Source organism: Salmo salar, chromosome 08, assembly GCF_965601325.2.
Source record: "Salmo salar chromosome 08, fSalSal1, whole genome shotgun sequence".
In the NCBI taxonomy this organism is placed as follows: Eukaryota; Metazoa; Chordata; class Actinopteri; order Salmoniformes; family Salmonidae; genus Salmo; species Salmo salar.
In genome coordinates, this window is record NC_138298.1 from 32925749 (window position 1) to 32950011 (window position 24263).

The following is a 24263-nucleotide window of genomic DNA, read 5'->3' on the forward strand; positions in this document are numbered from 1 at the left end:
TGTTGGAGTACAGGGGTGGTGGGACATACAGCTAGAGGTAGTAAACCAGAGGTAGAGGAGGCTGTGTTGGAGTACAGGGGTGGTGGGACATACAGCTAGAGGTAGTAAACCAGAGGTAGAGGAGGCTGTGTTGGAGTACAGGGGTGGTGGGACATACAGCTAGAGGTAGTAAACCAGAGGTAGAGGAGGCTGTGTATCTAATTGAGCAGGGTTTCCCCCCTGGGTGAACATTTAGTTTTTTGCCCCAGCACTACACAGCTGATTCAAATGATCAAGACTTGATGATGAGTTGGTTATTTGAATCAGCTGTGTAGTGCTAGGAAAACCCCCAACACGTGCACCCAGGAGGGGGCCCTTGGACCGAGTTCAGAAACCCTGCAATATAGGACTAACGCCTTGATCACACTGAGAGTGTTTTAGCGCAAAATAGTACGAAGCATCATCTGGATAAGTATGCAACAAAAGTTCAACGGTCACCTTCTGCTACCATTTCTGTCAAGCCGTCGACGCATACGGTTTGACGCATACGTCACCGTATACACCACAAAGAACGCACTGCAAGGCAAACGCAACGTTCCATTGGACATGAAGGTACTTATGGTGTACCAAAATGCATAACACTGTCGGTGTGATCGAGGAAGCAAATTAAACTAAGACCCATGCAGTATTTATTTTTAGGGATTTAAAATGTAATTGTATGCCTTGAATTTGCCCAAGTACCACGATATGCGTTTTATATGGTTGCTTTCAGAATAGTTTTTCTTTCAGAATCAGAAGTGGTTACAAAACCTCTGTACTAAGTGACACGCTGCCAAACCCGCTTGGCAGGCCTTGCTGTTATTACGAAAGGAGAAGCAGAGTCCCCAGTTACGAAAGAGTGACGGGAAGTGTCATTTTTCTGAAGCTGGAGAATTTAGGTTTCGCTTTTTGCCCAATCTCACAAGGCTCAAAACGACTAAAGAGACGTTAACATCGTTTTTGAATACCTTTTAACCGGTAATCCGATCCGCGACATGCACGCACACAGGGAGATGAACGGTAATTACCCCACAGGCGGGCAGAGCCCCGGTGAAAAAGAGATGGAACCACCACCGGCAAACGCAGCAATCGCCATGTATCGTCAAAGTCCTGCGGCGTCGCCGCTGTCAAGTAGTCAACTGACGCTGCCTAAAGAGTTACCGGCTTTCTGTGCGCCCACCCACCGCATGCTGGTGATGAACCCGGGGTTGCTGAATTCACGGGCCGGTTCTCCTTATTATTCGGTGACACACATCGGCAATCTTAACAATAAACGGAAGAAACATGCGATCCAAACATGGCAGAAATGCTCCGCAGGTTCCATAACCGGTGAGTTGGTTTTGTAACAATTTTACAGTACAATCACTCAACGAGTCATAAAATGTGTATCTACTCTTAACTATCCAAGACTAATGCTAAAGTTTGAAATGTTCTCTTACTGATTTCAAGATGGGCATCATGTAAAGGTATAACTTAGATATTGTAGCAAATTCGGGGGGTGGCCCCGACTGGGACTCGAAACCAGGTCAAATCAAAACCGTTACGCAAACAGGTCCAACCTTTTGACGAGGTCGCTAAGTGTTGGGTTCAAGTCACTACAATATAGTTAACTGCGCTGTTGTTGAGATAAGCCAAACTGGTAACATTTCTTTGGGCTGACATTAGACATTAGAAAATGCAACAATGTTATGATTCATGTCAGGGGTAATCTCGCTTAAACTATAAGAATATATATATATATATATAAATGCCTCCATTTATGCAAGTTGGGAATGTGCATGTTTGTTCCACAAACTCCAAAAGTCATTCCAATTATTTAACCACCAAAGCGCTGGCATTACTTCAAAGGCTCTCCTCCTCCTTTCAGACAGCAACTGCAGGCTTTTGCTCCAGCCCTACTCTAACACCAGGAGCTTGATTCATAGATTTGAGTCAGGTATGTTCGAGAAGGGCTGGAGAAAAAGCAGACATCCATCCAGCACAGCCTCCGATTAGAAAAGGCTACCCCTGGTTCTCTACCTCACCTTTGCGTGTGGAGGCTTTTGCTCTGGCCCTGCGCCAACATGCCTAAACGTCATTTACATAGCTGCTGTTTCTCCAGTTCAGCAGTAGGTGGCAGTAGAACCCATGTTTTCACACTGACTCATTCCAATGACCTTGTAGTGCAGCTGTTGAAAAGCACAGCGCTACCACGCTTCTCCACACACACACAGCTACACACACACACACATACATACTGGACACACACAGCACGGCAGGAGTAAGAAACGCACACACAGTGAATCTGCTGAGGATACAGCTGCAACGATAGCTCCAGTCTGGTAAGATAACGTTTCAACAGAAGCCTGTCTACCAGGTTTCTAACCATGTTTTAAAGAACGTTTCAACAGTAGCCTGGCTACCAGGATTCTAACCATGTTTTTAAAGAACGTTTCAACAGTAGCCTGGCTACCAGGATTCTAACCATGTTTTTGAAGTTTAACCTCTTCTACTGTTGGTCCGTTGCTCAACTCTTTCATTTTCTCTATCTTTTTTTCATGCGCTCTGGAATTGTTATGTAATAATACCCTACTCTCATGCAAGGTGTTTTATTCTCGCTCTCTCTCTCTCTCTGGGGATTGTGGGTAAGATTATGTTGTATGTAATGTTTGATGTACAGTGGCTTGTCAAAGTATTTACCCCCTTGGCATTTTTCCTATTTTGTTGCCTTATAACCTGGAATTAAAATAGATTTGTTTGGGGGGGTTTATCATTTTGATAAACACAACATGCCTACCACTTTGAAGATGCACAATATTTTTTTGTGAAACAAACAACACCAAAAAACTGAACTTGAGCGACTGATTAATCGGAATGGCCGACTAATTCGGGCCGATTTCAAGTTTTCATAACAATCGGCATTTTTGGACACCGATTATGACCGATTACATTGCACTCCACGAGGAGACTGCGTGGCAGGCTTGACTACCTGTTACGCGAATGCAGCAAGGAGCCAAGGTAAGGTGCTAGCTAGCATTAAACTTATCTTATAAAAAAACTATCAATCTTCATAATCACTAGTTAACTACACATGGTTGATGATATTACTAGTTTATCTAACGTGTCCTGCGTTGCATATAATCGATGTGGTGCCTGTTAATTTATCATTGAATCACAGCCTACTTCGCCAAACGGGTGATGATTTAACAAGCGCATTTACGAAAAAAGCACTGTCGTTGTACCAATGTGTACCTAACCATAAACATCAATGCCTTTCTTAAAATCAATACACAAGTATATATTTTTAAACCTGCATATTTAGTTAATATTGCCTGCTAACTTGAATTTCTTTTAACTAGGGAAATTGTGTCACTTCTCTTACGTTCTGTGCAAGCAGAGTCAGGGTATATGCAGCAGTTTGGGCAGCCTGGCTAGTTGCGAACTGTGTGAAGACCATTTCTTCCTAACCAAGACCGGAATTAATTTGCCAGAATTTTACGTAATTATGACATAACATTGAAGGGTGTGCAATGTAACAGCAATAGTTAGACTTAGGGATGCCACCCGTTAGATAAAATACGGAACGGTTCCGTATTTCACTGAAAAAATAAACGTTTTGTTTTCGAAATGATAGTTTCCGGATTTGACCATATTAATGACCTAAGGCTTGTATTTCTGTGTGATATTATAATTAAGTCTATGATTTGATAGAGCAGTCTGACTGAGTGGTGGTAGGCAGCAGCAGGCTTGTAAGCATTCATTTAAACAGCACTTTCCTGCATTTGCCAGCAGCTCTTTGCTGTGCTTCAAGCATTGCGCTGTTTATGACTTAAAGCCTATCAACTGCCGAGATTAGGGTGGCAATACTATAGTGCCTATAAGAACATCCAATAGTCAAAGGTATATGAAATACAAATGGTATAGAGAGAAATAGTCCTATAATAACTACAACCTAAAACTTCTTACCTGGGAATATTGAAAGGAACCACCAGCTTTCATATGTTCTCCTGTTCTGAGCAAGGAACTTAAACGTTAGCTTTTTTACATGGCAAATATTGCACTTTTACTTTCTTCTCCAACACTTGTTTTTGCATTATTTAAACCAAATTGAACATGTTTCATTATTTGAGACTAAATTGATTTTATTGATGTATTAAGTTAAAATAAGTGTTTATTCAGTATTATTGTAATTGTCATTATAAATATCAGCCGATCAATTGGTATTGGCTTTTTTTGGTCCTCCAATAATCGGTATCAGCGTTGAAAAATCATAATCGGTCGACCTCTACTTTGTAGAGCTACCTTCTGCAGCAATTACAGCTGCAAGTCTCTTGGGGTATGTCTCAATCTTGGCACACTGGGATTTCTGCACATTCTTCAAGGCAAAACTGCTCGAGCTCCTTCAAGTTGGATGGATTCCGCTGGTGTACAGCAATCTTTGTCATACCACAGATTCTCAATTGGATTGAGGTCTGGGCTTTGACTAGGCCATTCCAAGACATTTAAATGTTTCCCCCTTAAACCACTCGTGTTGCTTTAGCAGTATGCTTAGGGTCATTGTCCTGCTGGACAACTCAATCCCACCTAAACAGGCTGAAATGTCACCGGTCTTTTCAAACAGCTCTATCACTAAAAGGGCATTATCATCATATTCACAGTATTATTCCAACCTCATATTGTGGAAATGTATATAAAACCCAGGAAAATCAGGTTTTTGACTGCACTGGGCCTTCAACAAACTTGTTGCCCTACACTTTCCTAAGAAGTGTAGGCCTGCATGTTGGTGCCAGACTCTTTCAGACCTGTGTTGTTCATGGCAGAACTCTGACAACAGTCTTGGGAGTGGTTTCCTGGATAGTGTTTAGGCCTTAGATTAAAAAGCAAGCTCATTAGAGAATCTCAATTGAAAGTGTTTTTTAGTCCAGGACTAGGCTTTATTAGTGTCCGGGAACCGGCCCATTTTTAATTTAGTTTTCTAGAGACAGATAGAACCTATTAGTGGCAACACTGTTGTAGGCTCTGCCCTTTATAGTGTGGCCGACCTAACTAACTTACTTAATCATTTTAGCCACGAGCAAATCCCTTCCATGATCTAGTAGATATCTAGATCACCCAGTGGAAACGCTGTAGGAGGCTGATCTGGCAGATGTCTAGATCACCCAGTGGTAACGCTGTAGGAGGCTGATCTGGCAGATGTCTAGATCACCCAGTGGAAACGCTGTAGGAGGCTGATCTGGCAGATGTCTAGATCACCCAGTGGAAACGCTGTAGGAGGCTGATCTGGCAGATGTCTAGATCACCCAGTGGAAACGCTGTAGGAGGCCGATCTGGCAGATGTCTAGATCACCCAGTGGAAACGCAGTAGGAGGCCGATCTGGCAGATGTCTAGATCACCCAGTGGAAACGCTGTAGGAGGCCGATCTGGCAGATGTCTAGATCACCCAGTGGAAACGCTGTAGGAGGCCGATCTGGCAGATGTCTAGATCACCCAGTGGAAACGCTGTAGGAGGCCGATCTGGCAGATGTCTAGATCACCCAGTGGAAACGCTGTAGGAGGCTGATCTGGCAGATGTCTAGATCACCCAGTGGAAACGCAGTAGGAGGCCGATCTGGCAGATGTCTAGATCACCCAGTGGAAACGCTGTAGGAGGCTGATCTGGCCCTTTTGTAGAACTAGACCAGCGGTTACAATTAAAGGTTTTGGAGACCTGCTAGCTGCGTTACTGGGCCCGTCCCTCACCGTGCTCCAGTAGAGACCTGCCAGCTGTGTTACTGGGCCCGTCCCTCACCGTGCTCCAGTAGAGACCTGCTAGCTGTGTTACTGGGCCCGTCCCTCACCGTGCTCCAGTAGAGACCTGCTAGCTGCGTTACTGGGCCCGTCCCTCACAGTGCTCCAGTAGAGACCTGCTAGCTGCGTTACTGGGCCCGTCCCTCACCGTGCTCCAGTAGAGACCTGCTAGCTGCGTTAGTGGGCCCGTCCCTCACCGTGCTCCAGTAGAGACCTGCTAGCTGCGTTACTGGGCCCGTCCCTCACCGTGCTCCAGTAGAGACCTGCTAGCTGTGTTACTGGGCCCGTCCCTCACCGTGCTCCAGTAGTGACCTGCTGGCTGCGTTACTGGGCCCGTCCCTCACCGTGCTCCACTAGAGACCTGCTAGCTGCGTTACTGGGCCCGTCCCTCACCGTGCTCCAGTAGAGACCTGCTAGCTGCGTTAGTGGGCCCGTCCCTCACCGTGCTCCAGTAGAGACCTGCTAGCTGTGTTACTGGGCCCGTCCCTCACCGTGCTCCAGTAGAGACCTGCTAGCTGCGTTACTGGGCCCGTCCCTCACCGTGCTCCAGTAGAGACCTGCTAGCTGTGTTACTGGGCCCGTCCCTCACCGTGCTCCAGTAGTGACCTGCTAGCTGTGTTACTGGGCCCGTCCCTCACCGTGCTCCAATAGAGACCTGCTAGCTGTGTTACTGGGTTGATACCCAGCCTCCTGTTGGCTCTGGTCCTTTTTATAGAGGGCTATGTAACAGTTGAGTAATCAGAACATATTTTGGTTCCCTCCCAGTTAGTACCAGGCCTGTTCAAGCCTGCCTGTTAGCCAGAGCTAGGCGATGGCACACCATGTCTGTGTATCTGAGGCAGCTGTTGTGTAATCTAGCAGAGGATTAGTTATGTTTTAATACATTGTAGTGGTTATGTTTTGGAAACCTGTATTGTAGAATGGAGTGCAGTGTATTTGATTTCAGAAGACATTCCCAGCAGTGCTCTATTCTGGAATTCTACAACATAGCCGGAATGTTTGTTTTGTAGACAATGGATGGAACAGCTAAGACATCCTTCTTAGACTGACATCCTGATCTCTGTAGGTATGAGACCTGGTGTGAGATGGACGGAACTAGTATTACCTCTAGGTTGCCGGGCCGACTGGTTGTCATGATTGTAGAGTGGCTTTGGGAACTGTTGAGTATCTCTCACGTCATGTGTCACTACAAGAAACATTGAGTTCTGTGTGGGCAGTCAAGCAGTATCAGTGTTAACCATAATTTATATGGCCAGCCAACGTTTGGTCCTAAGGGTGTGGTCTAGCTATATCTAGGGCCTAGTGGTATAGATGGGTGTAGTCTATCTATATCTAGGGCCTAGTGATATAGATGGGTGTAGTCTAGCTATATCTAGGGCCTAGCGGTATAGATGGGTGTAGTCTAGTTATATCTAGGGCCTAGGGTATAGATGGGTGTAGACTAGCTATATCTAGGGCCTAGCGGTATAGATGGGTGTAGTCTAGCTATATCTAGGGCCTAGCGGTATAGATGGGTGTAGTCTAGCTATATCTAGGGCCTAGCGGTATAGATGGGTGTAGACTAGCTATATCTAGGGCCTAGCGGTATAGATGGGTGTAGTCTAGCTATATCTAGGGCCTAGTGGTATAGATGGGTGTAGTCTAGCTATATCTAGGGCCTAGTGGTATAGATGGGTGTAGTCTAGCTATATCTAGGGCCTAGTGGTATAGATGGGTGTAGTCTATCTATATCTAGGGCCTAGTGATATAGATGGGTGTAGTCTAGCCATATCTAGGGCCTAGCGGTATAGATGGGTGTAGTCTAGTTATATCTAGGGCCTAGGGTATAGATGGGTGTAGACTAGCTATATCTAGGGCCTAGTGGTATAGATGGGTGTAGTCTAGCTATATCTAGGGCCTAGTGGTATAGATGGGTGTAGACTAGCTATATCTAGGGCCTAGTGGTATAGATGGGTGTAGTCTAGCTATATCTAGGGCCTAGTGGTATAGATGGGTGTAGACTAGCTATATCTAGGGCCTAGTTATATAGATGGGTGTAGTCTAGCCATATCTAGGGCCTAGTGGTATAGATGGGTGTAGTCTAGCTATATCTAGGGCCTAGTGGAATAGATGGGTGTAGTCTAGTTATAACTAGGGCCTAGTGGTATAGATGGGTGTAGTCTAGTTATATCTAGGCCTAGTGGTATAGATGGGTGTAGTTATATCTAGGGCCTAGTTATAACTAGACTACACCCATCTATACCACTAGGCCCTAGATATGGCTAGACTACACCCATTTATACCGCTAGGCCCTAGATATAGCTAGACTACACCCATCTATATCACTAGGCCCTAGATATGGCTAGACTACACCCATTTATACCGCTAGGCCCTAGATATAGCTAGACTACACCCATCTATATAACTAGGCCCTAGATATAGCTAGACTACACCTATCTATACCACTAGGCCCTAGATATAACTAGACTACACCCATCTATAACTAGGCCCTTGATATAAGACTACACCCATCTATACCACTAGGCCCTAGATATAGCTAGACTACACCCATATATACCACTAGGCCCTAGATATAGCTAGTCTACACCCATATATACCACTAGGCCCTAGATATAGCTAGACTAGACCCATCTATTCCACTAGGACATCAAAGTCAAGGTATTGGAGTGGCTATCACAAAGCCCTGACCTCAATCCTATTGAAAATATGTGGGCAGAACTGAAAAAGTGTGTGCGAGCAAGGAGGCCTACAAACCTGACTCAGTTACACCAGCTCGGTCAGGAGGAATGGGCCAAAATTCACCCAACTTATTGTGGGAAGCTTGGTGAAGGCTACCTGACACGTTTGACCCAAGTTAAACAATTTAAAGGCAATGCTACCAAATACTAATTGAGTGTATGTAAAGTTCTGACCTACTGGGAATGTGATGAAATAAATAAAAGCAGAAATAAATCATTCTCTCTACTATTATTCTGACATTTCACATTCTTAAAATAAAGTGGTGATCCTAACTGACCTAAGACGGGGAATTCTTACTAGGATTAAATGTCAGGAATTGTGAAAACCAAATACATTTAAACTCAGTTTAACTTCCGACTTCAAGTATGTATGTATGTATGTTATATATGAGTTAATTGGTCTATTAACTTCTATATTAGGGCCAAGTGGTATAGATATGACATGAGCAGGTAAGCCAGTGGAAAATTGTCTGGCATTTGAGTGAAGGACACAGGTATGTACTCTCTCTCACAGGCACACACAGTACACATACACCGTCTCAGAGAGATGTTCACTCAGACAGTGTCACTTTATCCGTGTGTGACACATTGACATTTCCACCCTGGCAGTGTACTGTGTGTTCCATCCCCTCTGCTTCTCTGATGTAACCTTCTCACACTGTCTTCTCTGATATGCCCTTCTCTCTATGTCTGTCTGTCTGCTCTGATATGCCCGTCTGTCTGTCTACTGCTCTGAAATGCCCTTGTCTCCGTTAACACAACATGACATCTGAAAAACTACATCACGTAAACAAATGAAAAATCCAGACAGTCATTGAAGTAGGGCAATGTGGTTGTTGGTCATATCCTGAACACAGCTGCCCAGTCCCAAACCAATCCCCAAACCAATCCCTAGCCCTATACACTCTGGGCTGGTTTCCCAGACACATATTAAGCCTAGTCCTGGACTTAAAGGCCCAATGATGCCGTTATTATCCTAATATCAAATCCTTTCTGGGTAACAATTAAGTTCCTTACTGTAATAGTTTTCCATTAAAAAGGTAAAAAAACAAACAGTTTTTTCCTAAAAGAAATGTCTCAAGCAGGAGTATTGCTAAGACTGCCTGAGAGCGTTCTGAGTGAGTGACCCAATGGGAGGGATATTTAACTTCAATACGACCTTTTTATTGGCAGAGAGGTATGGAACTCTTTGTTATTGGTCTTTTAACTTATACTGCCTGGTGATGTCACCAGACAAGCCGAAACCTGCTGTTTAGAAGGTCCTGTGTTGTATTTTCAACCAGCAACGATTTGTATTATTATTTAACCAGGTAGGCCAGTTGAGAACAAGTTCTCATTTACAACTGAGACCTGGCCAAGATAAAGCAAAGCAGCGCGACATAAACAACAGAGTTACACATGGAATAAACAAGCATACAGTCAATAACACAATAGAGAAAAATAAAATCTATATACAGTGTGTGCAAATGGCGTGAGGAGGTAAGGCAATAAATAGGCCATAGTAGAAAAGTAATTACAATTTAGCAAATGAACACTGGAGTGATAGATGAGCAAGTAGAAATACTGGTGTGCAGAAAAGTAAATAAAAACAATATGGGGATGAGGTAGGTAGATTGGATGGGCTGTTTACAGATGGGCTATGTACAGCTGCAGTGATCGGTAAGCTGCTCAGATAGCTGATGTTTAAAGTTAGTGAGGGAAATATAAGTCTCCACATTCAGCTATTTTTGCAGTTCGTTCCAGTCATTGGCAGCAGAGAACTGTGGCCAAAGGAGGTGTTGGCTTTGGGGATGACCAGTGAGATATACCTGCTGGAGCGCGTGCTACGGATGGGTGGTGTTATGATGACCAGTGAGATATACCTGCTGGAGCGCGTGCTGCGGGTGGGTGTTGTTATGATGACCAGTGAGATATACCTGCTGGAGCGCGTGCTACGGGTGGGTGGTGTTATGGTGACCAGTGAGAGATACCTGCTGGAGCGCGTGCTACGGATGGGTGGTGTTATGATGACCAGTGAGATATACCTGCTGGAGCGCGTGCTACGGGTGGGTGTTGTTATGATGACCAGTGAGATATACCTGCTGGAGCAGTGCTACGGGTGGGTGTTGTTATGGTGACCAGTGAGATATACCTGCTGGAGCGCGTGCTACGGGTGGGTGTTGTTATGATGACCAGTGAGATATACCTGCTGGAGCGCGTGCTGCGGGTGGGTGTTGTTATGGTGACCAGTGAGATATACCTGCTGGAGCGCGTGCTACAGGTGGGTGTTGTTATGGTGACCAGTGAGATATACCTGCTGGAGCGCGTGCTACGGGTGGGTGTTGTGATGACCAGTGAGATATACCTGCTGGAGCGCGTGCTGCGGGTGGGTGTTGTTATGGTGACCAGTGAGATATACCTGCTGGAGCGCGTGCTACAGGTGGGTGTTGTTATGGTGACCAGTGAGATATACCTGCTGGAGCGCGTGCTACGGGTGGGTGTTATTATGACCAGTGAGATATACCTGCTGGAGCGCGTGCTGCGGGTGGGTGTTTTTATGATGACCAGTGAGATATACCTGCTGGAGCGCGTGCTACTGGTGGGTGTTGTTATGATGACCAGTGAGATATACCTGCTGGAGCGCGTGCTGCGGGTGGGTGTTTTTATGATGACCAGTGAGATATACCTGCTGGAGCGCGTTCTACGGGTGGGTGTTGTTATGATGACCAGTGAGATATACCTGCTGGAGCGCGTGCTACATGTGGCTGTTGTTATCGTGGAAATAACACTGATCACATTCTTTAAGAATTTTACAATGTTAGTTTCATCAGCTGTTGTACAATATGATACAAAACAGAATTTTGACTGCACTGGGCCTTTTTAAAAGCACTTTGGATGGAGATTCTCCATTAAGCTTTTTAGTCTTCAAGGCCCAATGATATGGGCTTAATACGTGTCTGGGAAACCAGCCCTCTGCATTTGTGTAGACCTGTCTGTATATATTTAATGCTTCTTCCTCAATTCCTAGGAAATATTACGAGTCAGTGGAGAGCAGATCAAAACATGACTTGTTTTTAGTAACATTGATTCATTGTCACATGTAGGCATCCATATCAGAATCTCCTTGATACCATCTGGTTTGGTGAAATGGTGCTGCCAGCAATAGACAAAATAGACAGTAGAATTTACACCGTATGTACGGATACAGTAAACACAGAGGATAGGACAATTACACATGATAGGATAGGACAGTTACACACGATAAGCGAGATTAGGACAGTTACACATAATAGGATGGGACATGGGGCCTCTGATTGCCAACAAGGGTTTTGCCACCAAGTACTAAGTCATGTTTTGCAGAGGGGTCAAATACTTATTTCCCTCATTAAAATGCAAATCATTTTATAACATTTTTGACATGCGTTTTTCTGGATATTTTTGTTGTTATTCTGTCTCTCACTGTTCAAATAAACCTACCATTAAAATTATAGACTGATCATTTCTTTGTCAGTGGGCAAATGTACAAAATCAGCAGGGGATCAAATACTTTTTTCCCTCACTGTACACATGATAGGAGAGGATAGGACAGTTACACATGATAGGAGAGGAAAGGACAGTTACACACGATAGGACAGTTACACAGGATGGGAGAGGATAGGACAGTTACACAGGATAGGAGAGGATAGGACAGTTACACAGGATAGGAGAGGATAGGACAATTACACAGGATAGGAGACGATAGGACAATTACACACGATAGGACAGTTACACAAGATAGGAGAGGATAGGACAATTACACAAGATAGGAGAGGATAGGACAATTACACAGGATAGGAGAGGATAGGATAATTACACAGGATAGGAGAGGATAGGACAATTACACAGGATAGGACAGTTACACACGATAGGAGAGGATAGGACAATTACACAGGATAGGACCGTTACACACGATAGGACAGTTACACATGATAGGAGAGGACAGGACAATTACACAGGAAAGGACAGTTACACACGATAGGAGAGGATAGGACAATTACACAGGATAGGACAGTTACACACGATAGGAGAGGATAGGACAATTACACAGGATAGGACAGTTACACATGATAGGAGAGGATAGGACAGTTACACATGATAGGAGAGGATAGGACAGTTACACAGGATAGGACAGTTACACACGATAGGAGAGGATAGGACAATTACACAGGATAGGACAGTTACACACGATAGGACAGTTACACATGATAGGAGAGGATAGGACAGTTACACATGATAGGAGAGGATAGGACAGTTACACAGGATAGGAGAGGATAGGACAATTACACAGGATAGGAGAGGATAGGACAGTTACACATGATAGGAGAGGATAGGACAGTTACACAGGATAGGACAGTTACACATGATAGGAGAGGATAGGACAATTACACAGGATAGGACAGTTACACATGATAGGAGAGGATAGGACAATTACACAGGATAGGACAGTTACACATGATAGGACAATTACACAGGATAGGACAGTTACACATGATAGGAGAGGATAGGACAATTACACAGGATAGGACAATTACACAGGATAGGACAATTACACAGGATAGGAGAGGATAGGACAACTACACAGGATAGGAGAGGATAGGACAATTACACAGGATAGGAGAGGATAGGACAATTACACATGATAGGAGAGGATAGGACAATTACACATGATAGGAGAGGATAGGACAATTACACAGGATAGGACAGTTACACATGATAGGAGAGGATAGGACAATTACACAGGATAGGACAGTTACACATGATAAGAGAGGATAGGACAGTTACACAGGATAGGACAGTTACACATGATAGGAGAGGATAGGACAACTACACAGGATAGGAGAGGATAGGACAATTACACATGATAGGAGAGGATAGGACAATTACACATGATAGGAGAGGTTAGGACAATTACACAGGATAGGACAGTTACACATGATAGGAGAGGATAGGACAATTACACAGGATAGGACAGTTATACATGATAAGAGAGGATAGGACAGTTACACAGGATAGGACAGTTACACATGATAGGAGAGGATAGGACAGTTACACATGATAGGAGAGGATAGGACAGTTACACATGATAGGACAGTTACACAGGATAGGACAGTTACACATGATAGGAGAGGATAGGACAATTACACAGGATAGGACAGTTACACATGATAAGAGAGGATAGGACAGTTACACAGGATAGGACAGTTACACAGGATAGGACAGTTACACATGATAGGAGAGGATAGGACAATTACACAGGATAGGACAGTTACACATGATAGGACAGTTACACATGATAGGAGAGGATAGGACAATTACACAGGATAGGACAGTTACACATGATAGGAGAGGATAGGACAGTTGCACATGATAGGAGAGGATAGGACAGTTACACACGATAGGAGAGGATAGGACAATTACACAGGATAGGAGAGGATAGGACAGTTACACAGGATAGGACAGTTACACATGATAGGAGAGGATAGGACAGTTACACAGGATAGGACAGTTACACATGATAGGAGAGGATAGGACAGTTACACAGGATAGGACAGTTACACATGATAGGATAGGACAATTACACAGGATAGGAGAGGATAGGACAATTACACAGGATAGGAGAGGATAGGACAATTACACAGGATAGGAGAGGATAGGACAATTACACAGGATAGGAGAGGATAGGACAGTTACACATGATAGGACAGTTACACAGGATAGGAGAGGATAGGACAATTACACAGGATAGGAGAGGATAGGACAATTACACACGATAGGACAGTTACACACGATAGGACAGTTACACACGATAGGAGAGGATAGGACAATTACACAGGATAGGAGAGGATAGGACAATTACACAGGATAGGACAGTTACACATGATAGGAGAGGATAGGACAGTTACACAGGATAGGACAGTTACACATGATAGGAGAGGATAGGACAGTTACACAGGATAGGACAGTTACACAGGATAGGACAGTTACACATGATAGGAGAGGATAGGACAATTACACATGATAGGACAGTTACACAGGATAGGAGAGGATAGGACAGTTACACAGGATAGGAGAGGATAGGACAGTTACACACGATAGGACAGTTACACACGATAGGACAGTTACACATGATAGGAGAGGATAGGACAATTACACAGGATAGGACAGTTACACATGATAGGAGAGGATAAGACAGTTACCCAATATGAAGTGGAAAAACAGGATAGGATAGGACAATTACACAGGATAGGAGAGGATAGGACAATTAGACAGGATAGGACAGTTAGACATGATAGGAGAGGATAGGACAATTACCCAATATGAAGTGGATAAACAGGATAGGATAGGACAGTTACACATGATAGGAGAGGATAGGACAGTTACACATGATAGGACAATTACACAGGATAGGAGAGGATAGGACAATTATACACGATAGGACAGTTACACATGATAGGAGAGGATAGGACAGTTACACAGGATAGGACAATTACACAGGATAGGAGAGGATAGGACAATTAGACAGGATAGGACAGTTAGACATGATAGGAGAGGATAGGACAATTACCCAATATGAAGTGGATAAACAGGATAGGATAGGACAGTTACACATGATAGGAGAGGATAGGACAGTTACACATGATAGGAGAGGATAGGACAATTACACAGGATAGGAGAGGATAGGACAATTATACACGATAGGACAGTTACACATGATAGGAGAGTTACACATGATAGGAGAGGATAGGACAATTACACAGGATAGGACAGTTACACATGATAGGAGAGGATAGGACAATTACACAGGATAGGACAGTTACACACGATATGAGAGGATAGGACAATTACACAGGATAGGAGAGGATAGGACAATTACACAGGATAGGAGAGGATAGGACAGTTATGCAGGATAGGAGAGGATAGGACAATTACACAGGATAGGACCGTTACACATGATAGGAGAGGATAGGACAATTACCCAATATGAAGTGGAAAAACAGGATAGGATAGGACAGTTACACATGATAGGAGAGGATAGGACAGTTACACATGATAGGAGAGGATAGGACAGTTACACATGATAGGAGAGGATAGGACAATTACCCAATATGAAGTGGAAAAATTTAAATGAGGAAATGCATGAATGTGTTTTTCCTACATCATCTGTGGTCAGGAGCAGATACAACAGGTCTGTGGGCATCTGGGGACACCGTTCTATCTATGGACATATTGAGGAACTGTGTGTGACACTGAAGTGGCTGTTTGCTAATGACTGCCATTGATTCCGTTAACTCTATAGTCATGAACCAAACCACAACCCTTGCGTGTGTGAGTGTGGTGAAATAACCCTCCCTATGTGTACGTCTGTTTATACAAGAACGCACCCTGTGTGTGAATCAGCGGTGGAGATTGTGCAGCATTATATCCTGTCCCCAAGCACATGATCTGTAGTGACGCCTCATACGGACTGCTGTCGTCACTCCCTCCTCATCTCTCTCTCCCTCCCTCCCTATGGGTTATAAGGTGTAGTGAACATTGAGCTCACTCAGAAACACAGCGAGTACGTCTCTCACACACTTGACGAGAGACAACACATCAAGTGTTTATCAGAAGTTCTGCAACATTTACTGACCGTTCTTTCTCAAGACTGCCAGTCAGACATACAAGGAAGCAAGAGACTATAATGATGGAAACTATGGGTGAGCATGACTGTGGTATCTTTATTAAACTCTTACGTTAGCGGGTTTATATTGGTCGTTGTAATGGGAAAGGCTCTCGCCCGTCTGAGGGGACTTGTTGCAGATGCCTGGGAATGATCTGGCAGTAAATTGAAAGGAAAAACCAGTACACTGCGCTTGCAAGTATCACTGGTGTTTATTGAACTTATGGAGCTACTGGTTGTTGTAAGGTAATGGATGAATTCTCCTTCATATTGTTGTGTGTATCCTAGTGTTTGGGTAGAATGGGTAGTGTGATGTTTGTTTTCTCAAGTTGTAGTCTCATCCTTGTTTGGTTGAGGGGGGAGACGTTGGGGGAGGGGTGCCGGTGTTCTGTTTCACCCAATAAGGTCAGACTTTGCTAGGGCCCCTAGTGGGACAACACAACGTCCTTTATGTTGGTTAGGAAGCACACAGTTGTCTGTCTTGGTCACTGTTAAGGTGAAACGAGGGACTAGTATCCTAGTGACATCTCTCTGTATGTAAGCTCTGTTGTCTTTCTGTAATGAGTCTTCAGAGCTGCAACTCATTCATTGTTAGATGGAAGGAATTCTTTCAGAACGAGGTGCAGTAGTGATTCAGATGTGTTTAGATAAGGAGTCAGAGATAAGGGATCCTGTTGGAAAATATCCATATGATGCATGTGGTTCATTTGTCAGCGACCGACACACACACACACACACTGAAAATGTAGACCGACATGTAGTATTTGTTTAAGAGCTAAACCCTACCTTTATCCCATCACTGTGTCTGACCTGGTTACCATAGCTCTGGTTTAGACCATGCACCTGGTCATCACACCCTGGTAAACAGCCATGTCCTGGTCTCAGAGCAACAGATAGGGACATGTGGTGGGTCCTCTGGACATATGGGCCAGTATGAGATCGTCTGGGCATATGGGCCAGTATGAGATCGTCTGGGCATATGGGCCAGTATGAGATCGTCTGGGCATATGGGCCAGTATGAGATCGTCTGGGCATATGGGCCAGTATGAGATCGTCTGGGCATATGGGCCAGTATGAGATCGTCTGGGCATATGGGCCAGTATGAGATCGTCTGGGCATATGGGCCAGTATGAGATCGTCTGGGCATATGGGCCAGTATGAGATCGTCTGGGCATATGGGCCAGTATGAGATCGTCTGGGCATATGGGCCAGTATGAGATCGTCTGGGCATATGGGCCAGTATGAGATCGTCAGGGCCAGCATGAGATCGTCAGGGCCAGCATGAGATCGTCTGGGCATATGGGCCAGTATGAGATCGTCTGGGCATATGGGCCAGCATGAGATCGTCAGGGCCAGCATGAGATCGTCAGGGCCAGTATGAGATCGTCTGGGCCAGCATGAGATCGTCAGGGCCAGCATGAGATCGTCTGGGCCAGTATGAGATCGTCTGGGCCAGTATGAGATCGTCTGGGCATATGGGCCAGTATGAGATCGTCAGAAATCAGGAGTTTGCAATAGAACAAACAGCAGGTAATAAAACTGCTGGCCACTGACTGTTTCTGGATGGCCATTGGTCTTGTCACAGAGATGGCGTTTTAGTGGTAATGTCAACAAAAGGTCTTCTTGTTTGTTGCTTAGTAACCTACCTAATAGTTTGATGTTTTGATTTACTCATACATTATTCTTTTTTATTTAACTTTATTTAACTAGGCAAGTCAGTTAAGAACAAACTCTTATTTTACAATGACAGCCTACCCCGGCCAAACCCTCCCCTAAGCCGGACAACGCTGGGCCAATTGTGCGCCGCCCTATGGGACTCCCGAACACGAGCGGTTGTGATACAGCCTGGGATCAAACCAGGGTCTGTAGTGATGCCTCTAGCACTGAGATGCGGAGCCTAAACACCGGTTAGGATCAGCTAACCCTTCCCCTTTTATATGGGTTGATTCACCATTCATAGATACTCAGGATTTTCCATTAACCACAGATCTAGGATCAGATCACCCTTCCCCTGACATAACCCTTTACCTTCATGAGGTTAATAACCATACTGACCCTAGATCAGTATTGAGGTAGAGAGATACTGTCAGGGGACTAGATGAGGCTAATCCAGTTCAACTGAAGGCCATCAGAGGTTAAACTAGAATTTAGAAACAATGAAGACTAGACAGAGATGACAGCTGGGAGAGGTAGTCCAACTACACGCTGCCATTAGACCGAGAGCTGCGAGATGTAGTCCTACTAGAAACTGAGCCTGACTGCTTCATGTGAGAGCTGGGAGATGTAGTCCTACTATAAACTGAGCCTTACTGGTTCATGTGAGAGCTGGGAGATGTAGTCCTACTATAAACTGAGCCTGACTGGTTCATGTGAGAGCTGGGAGATGTAGTCCTACTATAAACTGAGCCTGACTGGTTCATGTGAGAGCTGGGAGATGTAGTCCTACTAGAAACTGAGCCTTACTGGTTCATGTGTCCAGAGAGGGCAAAGAGAGGAACACAGTCAGCTGACACTGACATGTTTATCTCCCAGCACACAGCATACTGCTGTCCAGGCGCTCACACACACACAGTCACTTCAAACTGGGCTGTAGGGTCACTGGTGCATGTGACTAGTTGAGAGAGAAGAACTGACAAACTGAAAGCAGAGAAATAAATACTACACACACACACACACACACATATATATATTGACCGACAAAGTGGAGAGAGAGCGAGACGGAGCCAAAAGAACACACACTTTGGAGGAATGAAACACACACATACACTGACTGGATGAAACCAGAGATGACACACACACTCCCTCAAAGCACACAGAGCTACTGTTGTTGTCCAAGGACAAGGTAAGGCTCATCAGCCAGCTAACAAGCAGTCTTTCTGTATCCGCACATGAACTGAACCACACACACACACAATTGCCTTGCAAAAACACACACCGTCCGATAGTCCACCCATAGATGTCCTATTCAGATAATTTTCTAGGGCAAAAAAAAACACATTTGAGGTAGAAAACAAAAAGGCCTAGGTTGTCAATATGTTGTTCCAAGTCAAGTGACTAGTCAATAGGTGACCTTTACCCCTTCACCTGGCAACAACCCCAATCTCACCTTTGAACTTACTCCTGATTGACCAAAGGGATTAGGTTAGTGTGTTTTGGTTGGTCGGATCCTCCCTGAATTGAGAGAGAAGATAAATGTCACCCTTAAGCACAGATCTAGGATCAGCTTCCCCAAATCCTTAACCATAAAGGGCTGGAGGTAAAACTGACCTAAGATCAGTGTGTAGGGAAAAGTGTCAGCTGGTGTTGCTACAGCAGTAGACATGGAACAGTACAACACTAGGCCCTGTTACAGTGTGAGGAACCAGGCACGTGGGGAGTGAGGCCCAGGGTTAGCAGGACTTCTCCCTAGAGACTGACACCTATTTCTGGGATGGAATCAACCTCGGGGTACCCTTGTTGGCCCTTTGTGTGGTTCTATGTTGTGGTTAAAATAGTTTGGAACTTGGTATTGGACTAAAGTGTCCTGTAAAATATCATATGATCATGTTTTCTATCTCCCTACACCCTCTCTCTCCAGTCTGTCCAATGGGCAGTGGTGCCAGTAGACTCTACAGCTCCCTGGCCCAGACCCTAGTCAACAACAGCACCACTACCACCCCGCTGGCCCATCACCAGGACCCCCAGCACCCCTCCCAGGGGTGTCACTCTCCCCCGGAGCACCCCACGGACCCCCTGGAGCTGCTGAGGGAGTGTGAGGAGGCTCTACGGGACAGGCCTCCTCGCCTCCTCAGAGCCTTCATCTGCCCCGGGGAGGGAGAGGTGGACAGGGAGGAAGTGGACAACAGTGCCACTCAGAGGACCATCAGGGTTATGCAGTGGAACATACTGGCTCAAGGTAAATGTTTTTTTATTGAAGCCTTTCTTTAGCAAAAATAATCATGAACGTTTCATCTAATTCAGGGTTATTAAATGGTATATTATGGCTCATTTTAATTGGCATCAAGGACAGTGAGATGGATGAATAGACTGACAGATGAATTCTCTCTCTCCCTCCAGCTCTAGGTGAAGGGATGGACAGTTTCGTCAACTGTCCCCTGGAAGCACTGAACTGGGCGGAGCGTAAATACCTCATCCTAGAAGAGATCCTCACCTACCGACCTCACATCCTGTGTCTACAGGAAGTCGACCACTACTACGACACCTTCCAGCCAATCCTGGCCAGCCTGGGTTACCGCAGCAACTTCTGCCCCAAGCCCTGGTCTCCGTGTTTGGATGTGGAGGGCAACAACGGTCCGGATGGGTGTGCTCTGTTCTATGATGAAGCCCGGTTTGACTTGGTGGATAGTGTGAATGTCCGGCTGTGTGCCGTTTTAATACCCACCAACCAGGTTTGTAAAGCTATGCTAGTTTAACTGTCCTTTCTTCTTTGAAGTAATCACTGGTCTGACCGTAATATGATTACCTCAAGGAATGAAGGATTCCAACAGGATCCTATTTCATAACAGGCAAGAGAGGTCAACCCTCCTCCTGGACAGCTACTTTTTGTGTAGATTGTTAGAAATACTGACTAGACCGTAACCCTTAACTGTTTTATGCCATCGTCTTCCCTACAGGTGGCGGTCGTCACGACGCTGCGTTGCAGGGTGACAGGCCGGCGGCTGTGTGTTGCCGTGACGCACCTCAAAGCCCGGAGCGGCTGGGAACGTCTCCGTAGCGCCCAGGGTTCCGACCTTCTCCGGAACCTCACCACCCTCACCCAATCACCAGGGGGTCCTTCGGGTCCCATAGGCATCGCCCCAGACACCCCTCTCCTTGTCTGCGGGGACTTCAACGCTGTGCCTTCCGAGGACGTCTACCAACGTTTCGCCTCGTCGCCGTTGATCCTTGACTCGGCCTATAAACGGTTAAGCCGGGACGGGCTTTCGGAACCGGCCTATACCACGTGGAAGATCCGACCGACGGGAGAATGTTGTACCACATTGGATTATATCTGGTACTCTAGAGAAGCTTTCCGTGTGGACGCCGTGTTGGATATGCCTACAGAGGAACAGATTGGCCCTAACAGGCTTCCGTCGTACAACTACCCCTCCGATCACCTCTCGCTGGTGTGTGACTTCAGCTTTAAAAAGGAGGAGGAGTGAAGAGGATCATATGGACACTTGATTGACAATTCAAAGGATGGAGTGGCAGAACGAGGGATGGAAGGAACAGAAGGAGGGTTGGAAGGATGGAGGGAACAGAACGAGGGATGGAAGGATGGAGTGGCAGAACGAGGGATGGAAGGATGGAGTGGCAGAACGAGGGATGGAAGGATGGAGTGGCAGAACGAGGGATGGAAGGAACAGAAGGAGGGTTGGAAGGATGGAGGGAACAGAACGAGGGATGGAAGGATGGAGTGGCAGAACGAGGGATGGAGGGAACAGAACGAGGGATGGAAGGATGGAGGGAACAGAAGCGCCACTATCCCTCTGAGTCCGAACCCATCTCTGGGGTATGATGACTGGAGAACAGGAGGGAAAGAGGGAGGAAACTACCCTCTGGTGTGAGCTTACTTTTCAGAAGTCATGTTTTCATTGACTAAAACACTCTGAATGAAGGAGAGACCAAGAGGAATGGACTGGACAGACTGCTGAAACTAGGCTCTATGGTGCCTGTCTACAGTATAGGTGCTGTTGTTGTACCTCTTGACACTGATGATTGCACCCTACCTGCTGTTTACTATCCAACTCAATGGTTCTACTTGTCCTGGGCTGCTTCAATTCAGCAGGGTAATAGTACAGAGCAGGATCAAGGAGTTAGCTGGCTAACTAGCCTAAATATTCTGAAGTATACAGTGCATTCGGGAAGTATTCAGACACCTTTACTTTTTTCAACATTTTGTTACATTACAGCCTTATTCTAAAATTGATTAAATTAATGTTTTAACCCCAATCTTCACACAATACCCCACAAGACAAAGCAAAAACAGGTTTTTAGAAATACCTTATTTATAGCAATACTTTGCTATGGGCCTTGAAATTGAGCTCAGGTGCATCTGGTTTCCATTGAGATGTTTCTACAACTTGTTTGGAGTCCACCTGTGGTAAATTACATTGATTGTACATGATTTGGAAAGGCACACCTGTCTATATAAAGTCCTGCAGTTGACAACAATGGAATTGTCCATAGAGCTCCGAGACAGGATTGTGTCGTGGTTCAGATCTGGGGAAGGGTACCAAAACATTTCTGCAGCATTGAAGGTCCCCAAGAACACAGTGGCCTCCATCATTCTTAAATGGAAGAAGTTTGGAACCACCAAGACTCTTCCTAGAGCTGGCCGCACAGCCAAACTGAGCAATTGGTTGAGAAGTGGCTTGGTCGGGGAGGTGACCAAGAACCCGATGGTCACTCTGACAGAGCTCCAGAGTTCCTCTGTGGCGATTGGAGAACCTTCCAGAAGGACAATCATCTCTGCAGCACTCCACCAATCAGGCGTTTATGGTAGTGACCAGACGGAAGCCACTCCTCAGTAAAAGGCACATGACAGCCCGCTTGGAGTTTGCCTAAAGGACTGTGACCATGATAACCAAGATTGAACTCATTGGCATGAATGACACCATCCCTATGGTAAAGCATGGTGGTGGCAGCATCATGCTGTGGGGATGTTTTTCAGTGGCAGGGACTGGAAGAATAGTCAAAGATTAACAGAACAAAGTACAGACTGATCCTTGATGAACCTGCTCCAGAGCACTCAGGACCTCGGACTGGGGCGAAGGTTCACCTTCCAACAGGACAACGACCCTAAGCACACAGCCAAGACAACGCAGGAGTTGCCCAGCCAGAGCCCGGACTTGAACCTGATCGGACATCTCTGGAGAGACCTGAAATATCTGTGCAGCGACGCTCCCCATCCAACCTGACCGAGCTTGAGAGGATCTGCACCCCTCATAGCCTGTTTCTTCCTAGGTTCTGGCCTTTCTAGGGAGTTTTTCCTGGCCACTGTGCTTCTACACCTGCATTGCTTGCTGTTTGGGGTTTTAGGCTGGGTTTCTGTACAGCACTTTGAGATATCAGCTGATGTAAGAAGGGCTATATAAATACATTTGACCTGCAGAGAAGAATGGGAGAAACTCCCAAATACAGGTGTGTCAAGCTTGTAGCGTCATACTCAAGAAGACTTGAGGCTGTAATCACTGCCAAAGGTGCTTCAACAAAGTACTGAGTAAAGAGTTTGAATACTTATGAATTATTTGTAATAAATTTGCAAAAATGTCTTAAAGCAAAAACAGGTTGTCATTACAGGGTATTGTGTGTAGATTGATGAAAAGTAATACAGTTTAGAATCAAAATGTGGAAAAAGTAAACGTGTCTGAATACTTCCAAATGCACTGTGTGGGTATCTGTCCTTTTCTGGTCTAATACTGGTCAGGTGTGTCATTAATACCTACTTGTACCAGGGCCATGTTCAGTACAAACACGTTATTGAACGTTGCAGATAGAAATACCACTAAATAGAGCCAATGTGATTCCTTATTGTATATGTCAGAGATGCATGTTTGTTCTACATAGCATATTTCTATCTGAACGTTCAGCTGGGGGTGAGCGTACCACCACGGTACATTTAATTTGTAATAAAAAGTATCTAGATGTATTTTATCCAAAGCAAACTTACAGTAGTGTGTCTATACATTGTATGGGTGGCCCCTGTGGGAAACCATGGTGCCACGTACCAACTGACCCACACAAGACTACATGCATACTGTTATTTCCAGTCCATGAGCATCAGTCCCAGGATAACATGCAGGACAGTAGTTTTATATTCAAGCTGTCAGACTATGTGCAATAAAATAATCTGCCATTTTCTTCTGTCTCTGTGTGGTGTTCTAGGCATTATAAATCACTTTCTACCTCACCAGTTTAAATGCCATCCAATGCCCCCTGGTGGTAAGTTGTGGAACAATCCATTTAGAACTAGTTAACCATCATCACCAGCAAGTGAAACGTGGATATTAACTACAACATAGTAACGTCTAGAAGTCTGATTAAATGGTACCGTACTCCATCTACACACTGAATTACAACT

General features: G+C 45.1%; 1 protein-coding gene across 3 annotated transcripts; it reads left to right on the forward strand.

Moving 5' to 3' along the window:
• Window positions 1-898: 898 nt before the first annotated feature.
• LOC106610553 (nocturnin) lies at window positions 899-24042 on the forward strand. 3 transcript variants are annotated; one of them, XM_045723084.2, is made up of 4 exons: window positions 899-1347; window positions 19779-20096; window positions 20258-20589; window positions 20815-24042. In XM_045723084.2, the coding sequence occupies exons 1-4, from the start codon at window positions 1014-1016 to the stop codon at window positions 21340-21342; spliced, it is 1512 nt and encodes a 503-aa protein (XP_045579040.2). In that variant the 5' UTR covers window positions 899-1013; the 3' UTR covers window positions 21343-24042. The 3 variants fall into 3 exon arrangements, with proteins under 3 accessions (XP_045579040.2, XP_082834724.1, XP_014065414.2); XM_082978598.1 differs by lacking the exon at window positions 899-1347 and adding an exon at window positions 2219-2339; XM_014209939.3 differs by lacking the exon at window positions 899-1347 and adding an exon at window positions 16007-16238.
• Window positions 24043-24263: the final 221 nt, after the last annotated feature.

Coding starts and splice junctions, on each gene's coding strand:
- LOC106610553 (XM_045723084.2), top strand. CDS start 1,014: ATGCACGCACACAGGGAGATGAACGGTAATTACCCCACAGGCGGGCAG. Junction 1,348..19,778: donor CTCCGCAGGTTCCATAACCG/GTGAGTTGGTTT, acceptor CTCTCTCTCCAG/TCTGTCCAATGGGCAGTGGT. Junction 20,097..20,257: donor GTGGAACATACTGGCTCAAG/GTAAATGTTTTT, acceptor CTCTCCCTCCAG/CTCTAGGTGAAGGGATGGAC.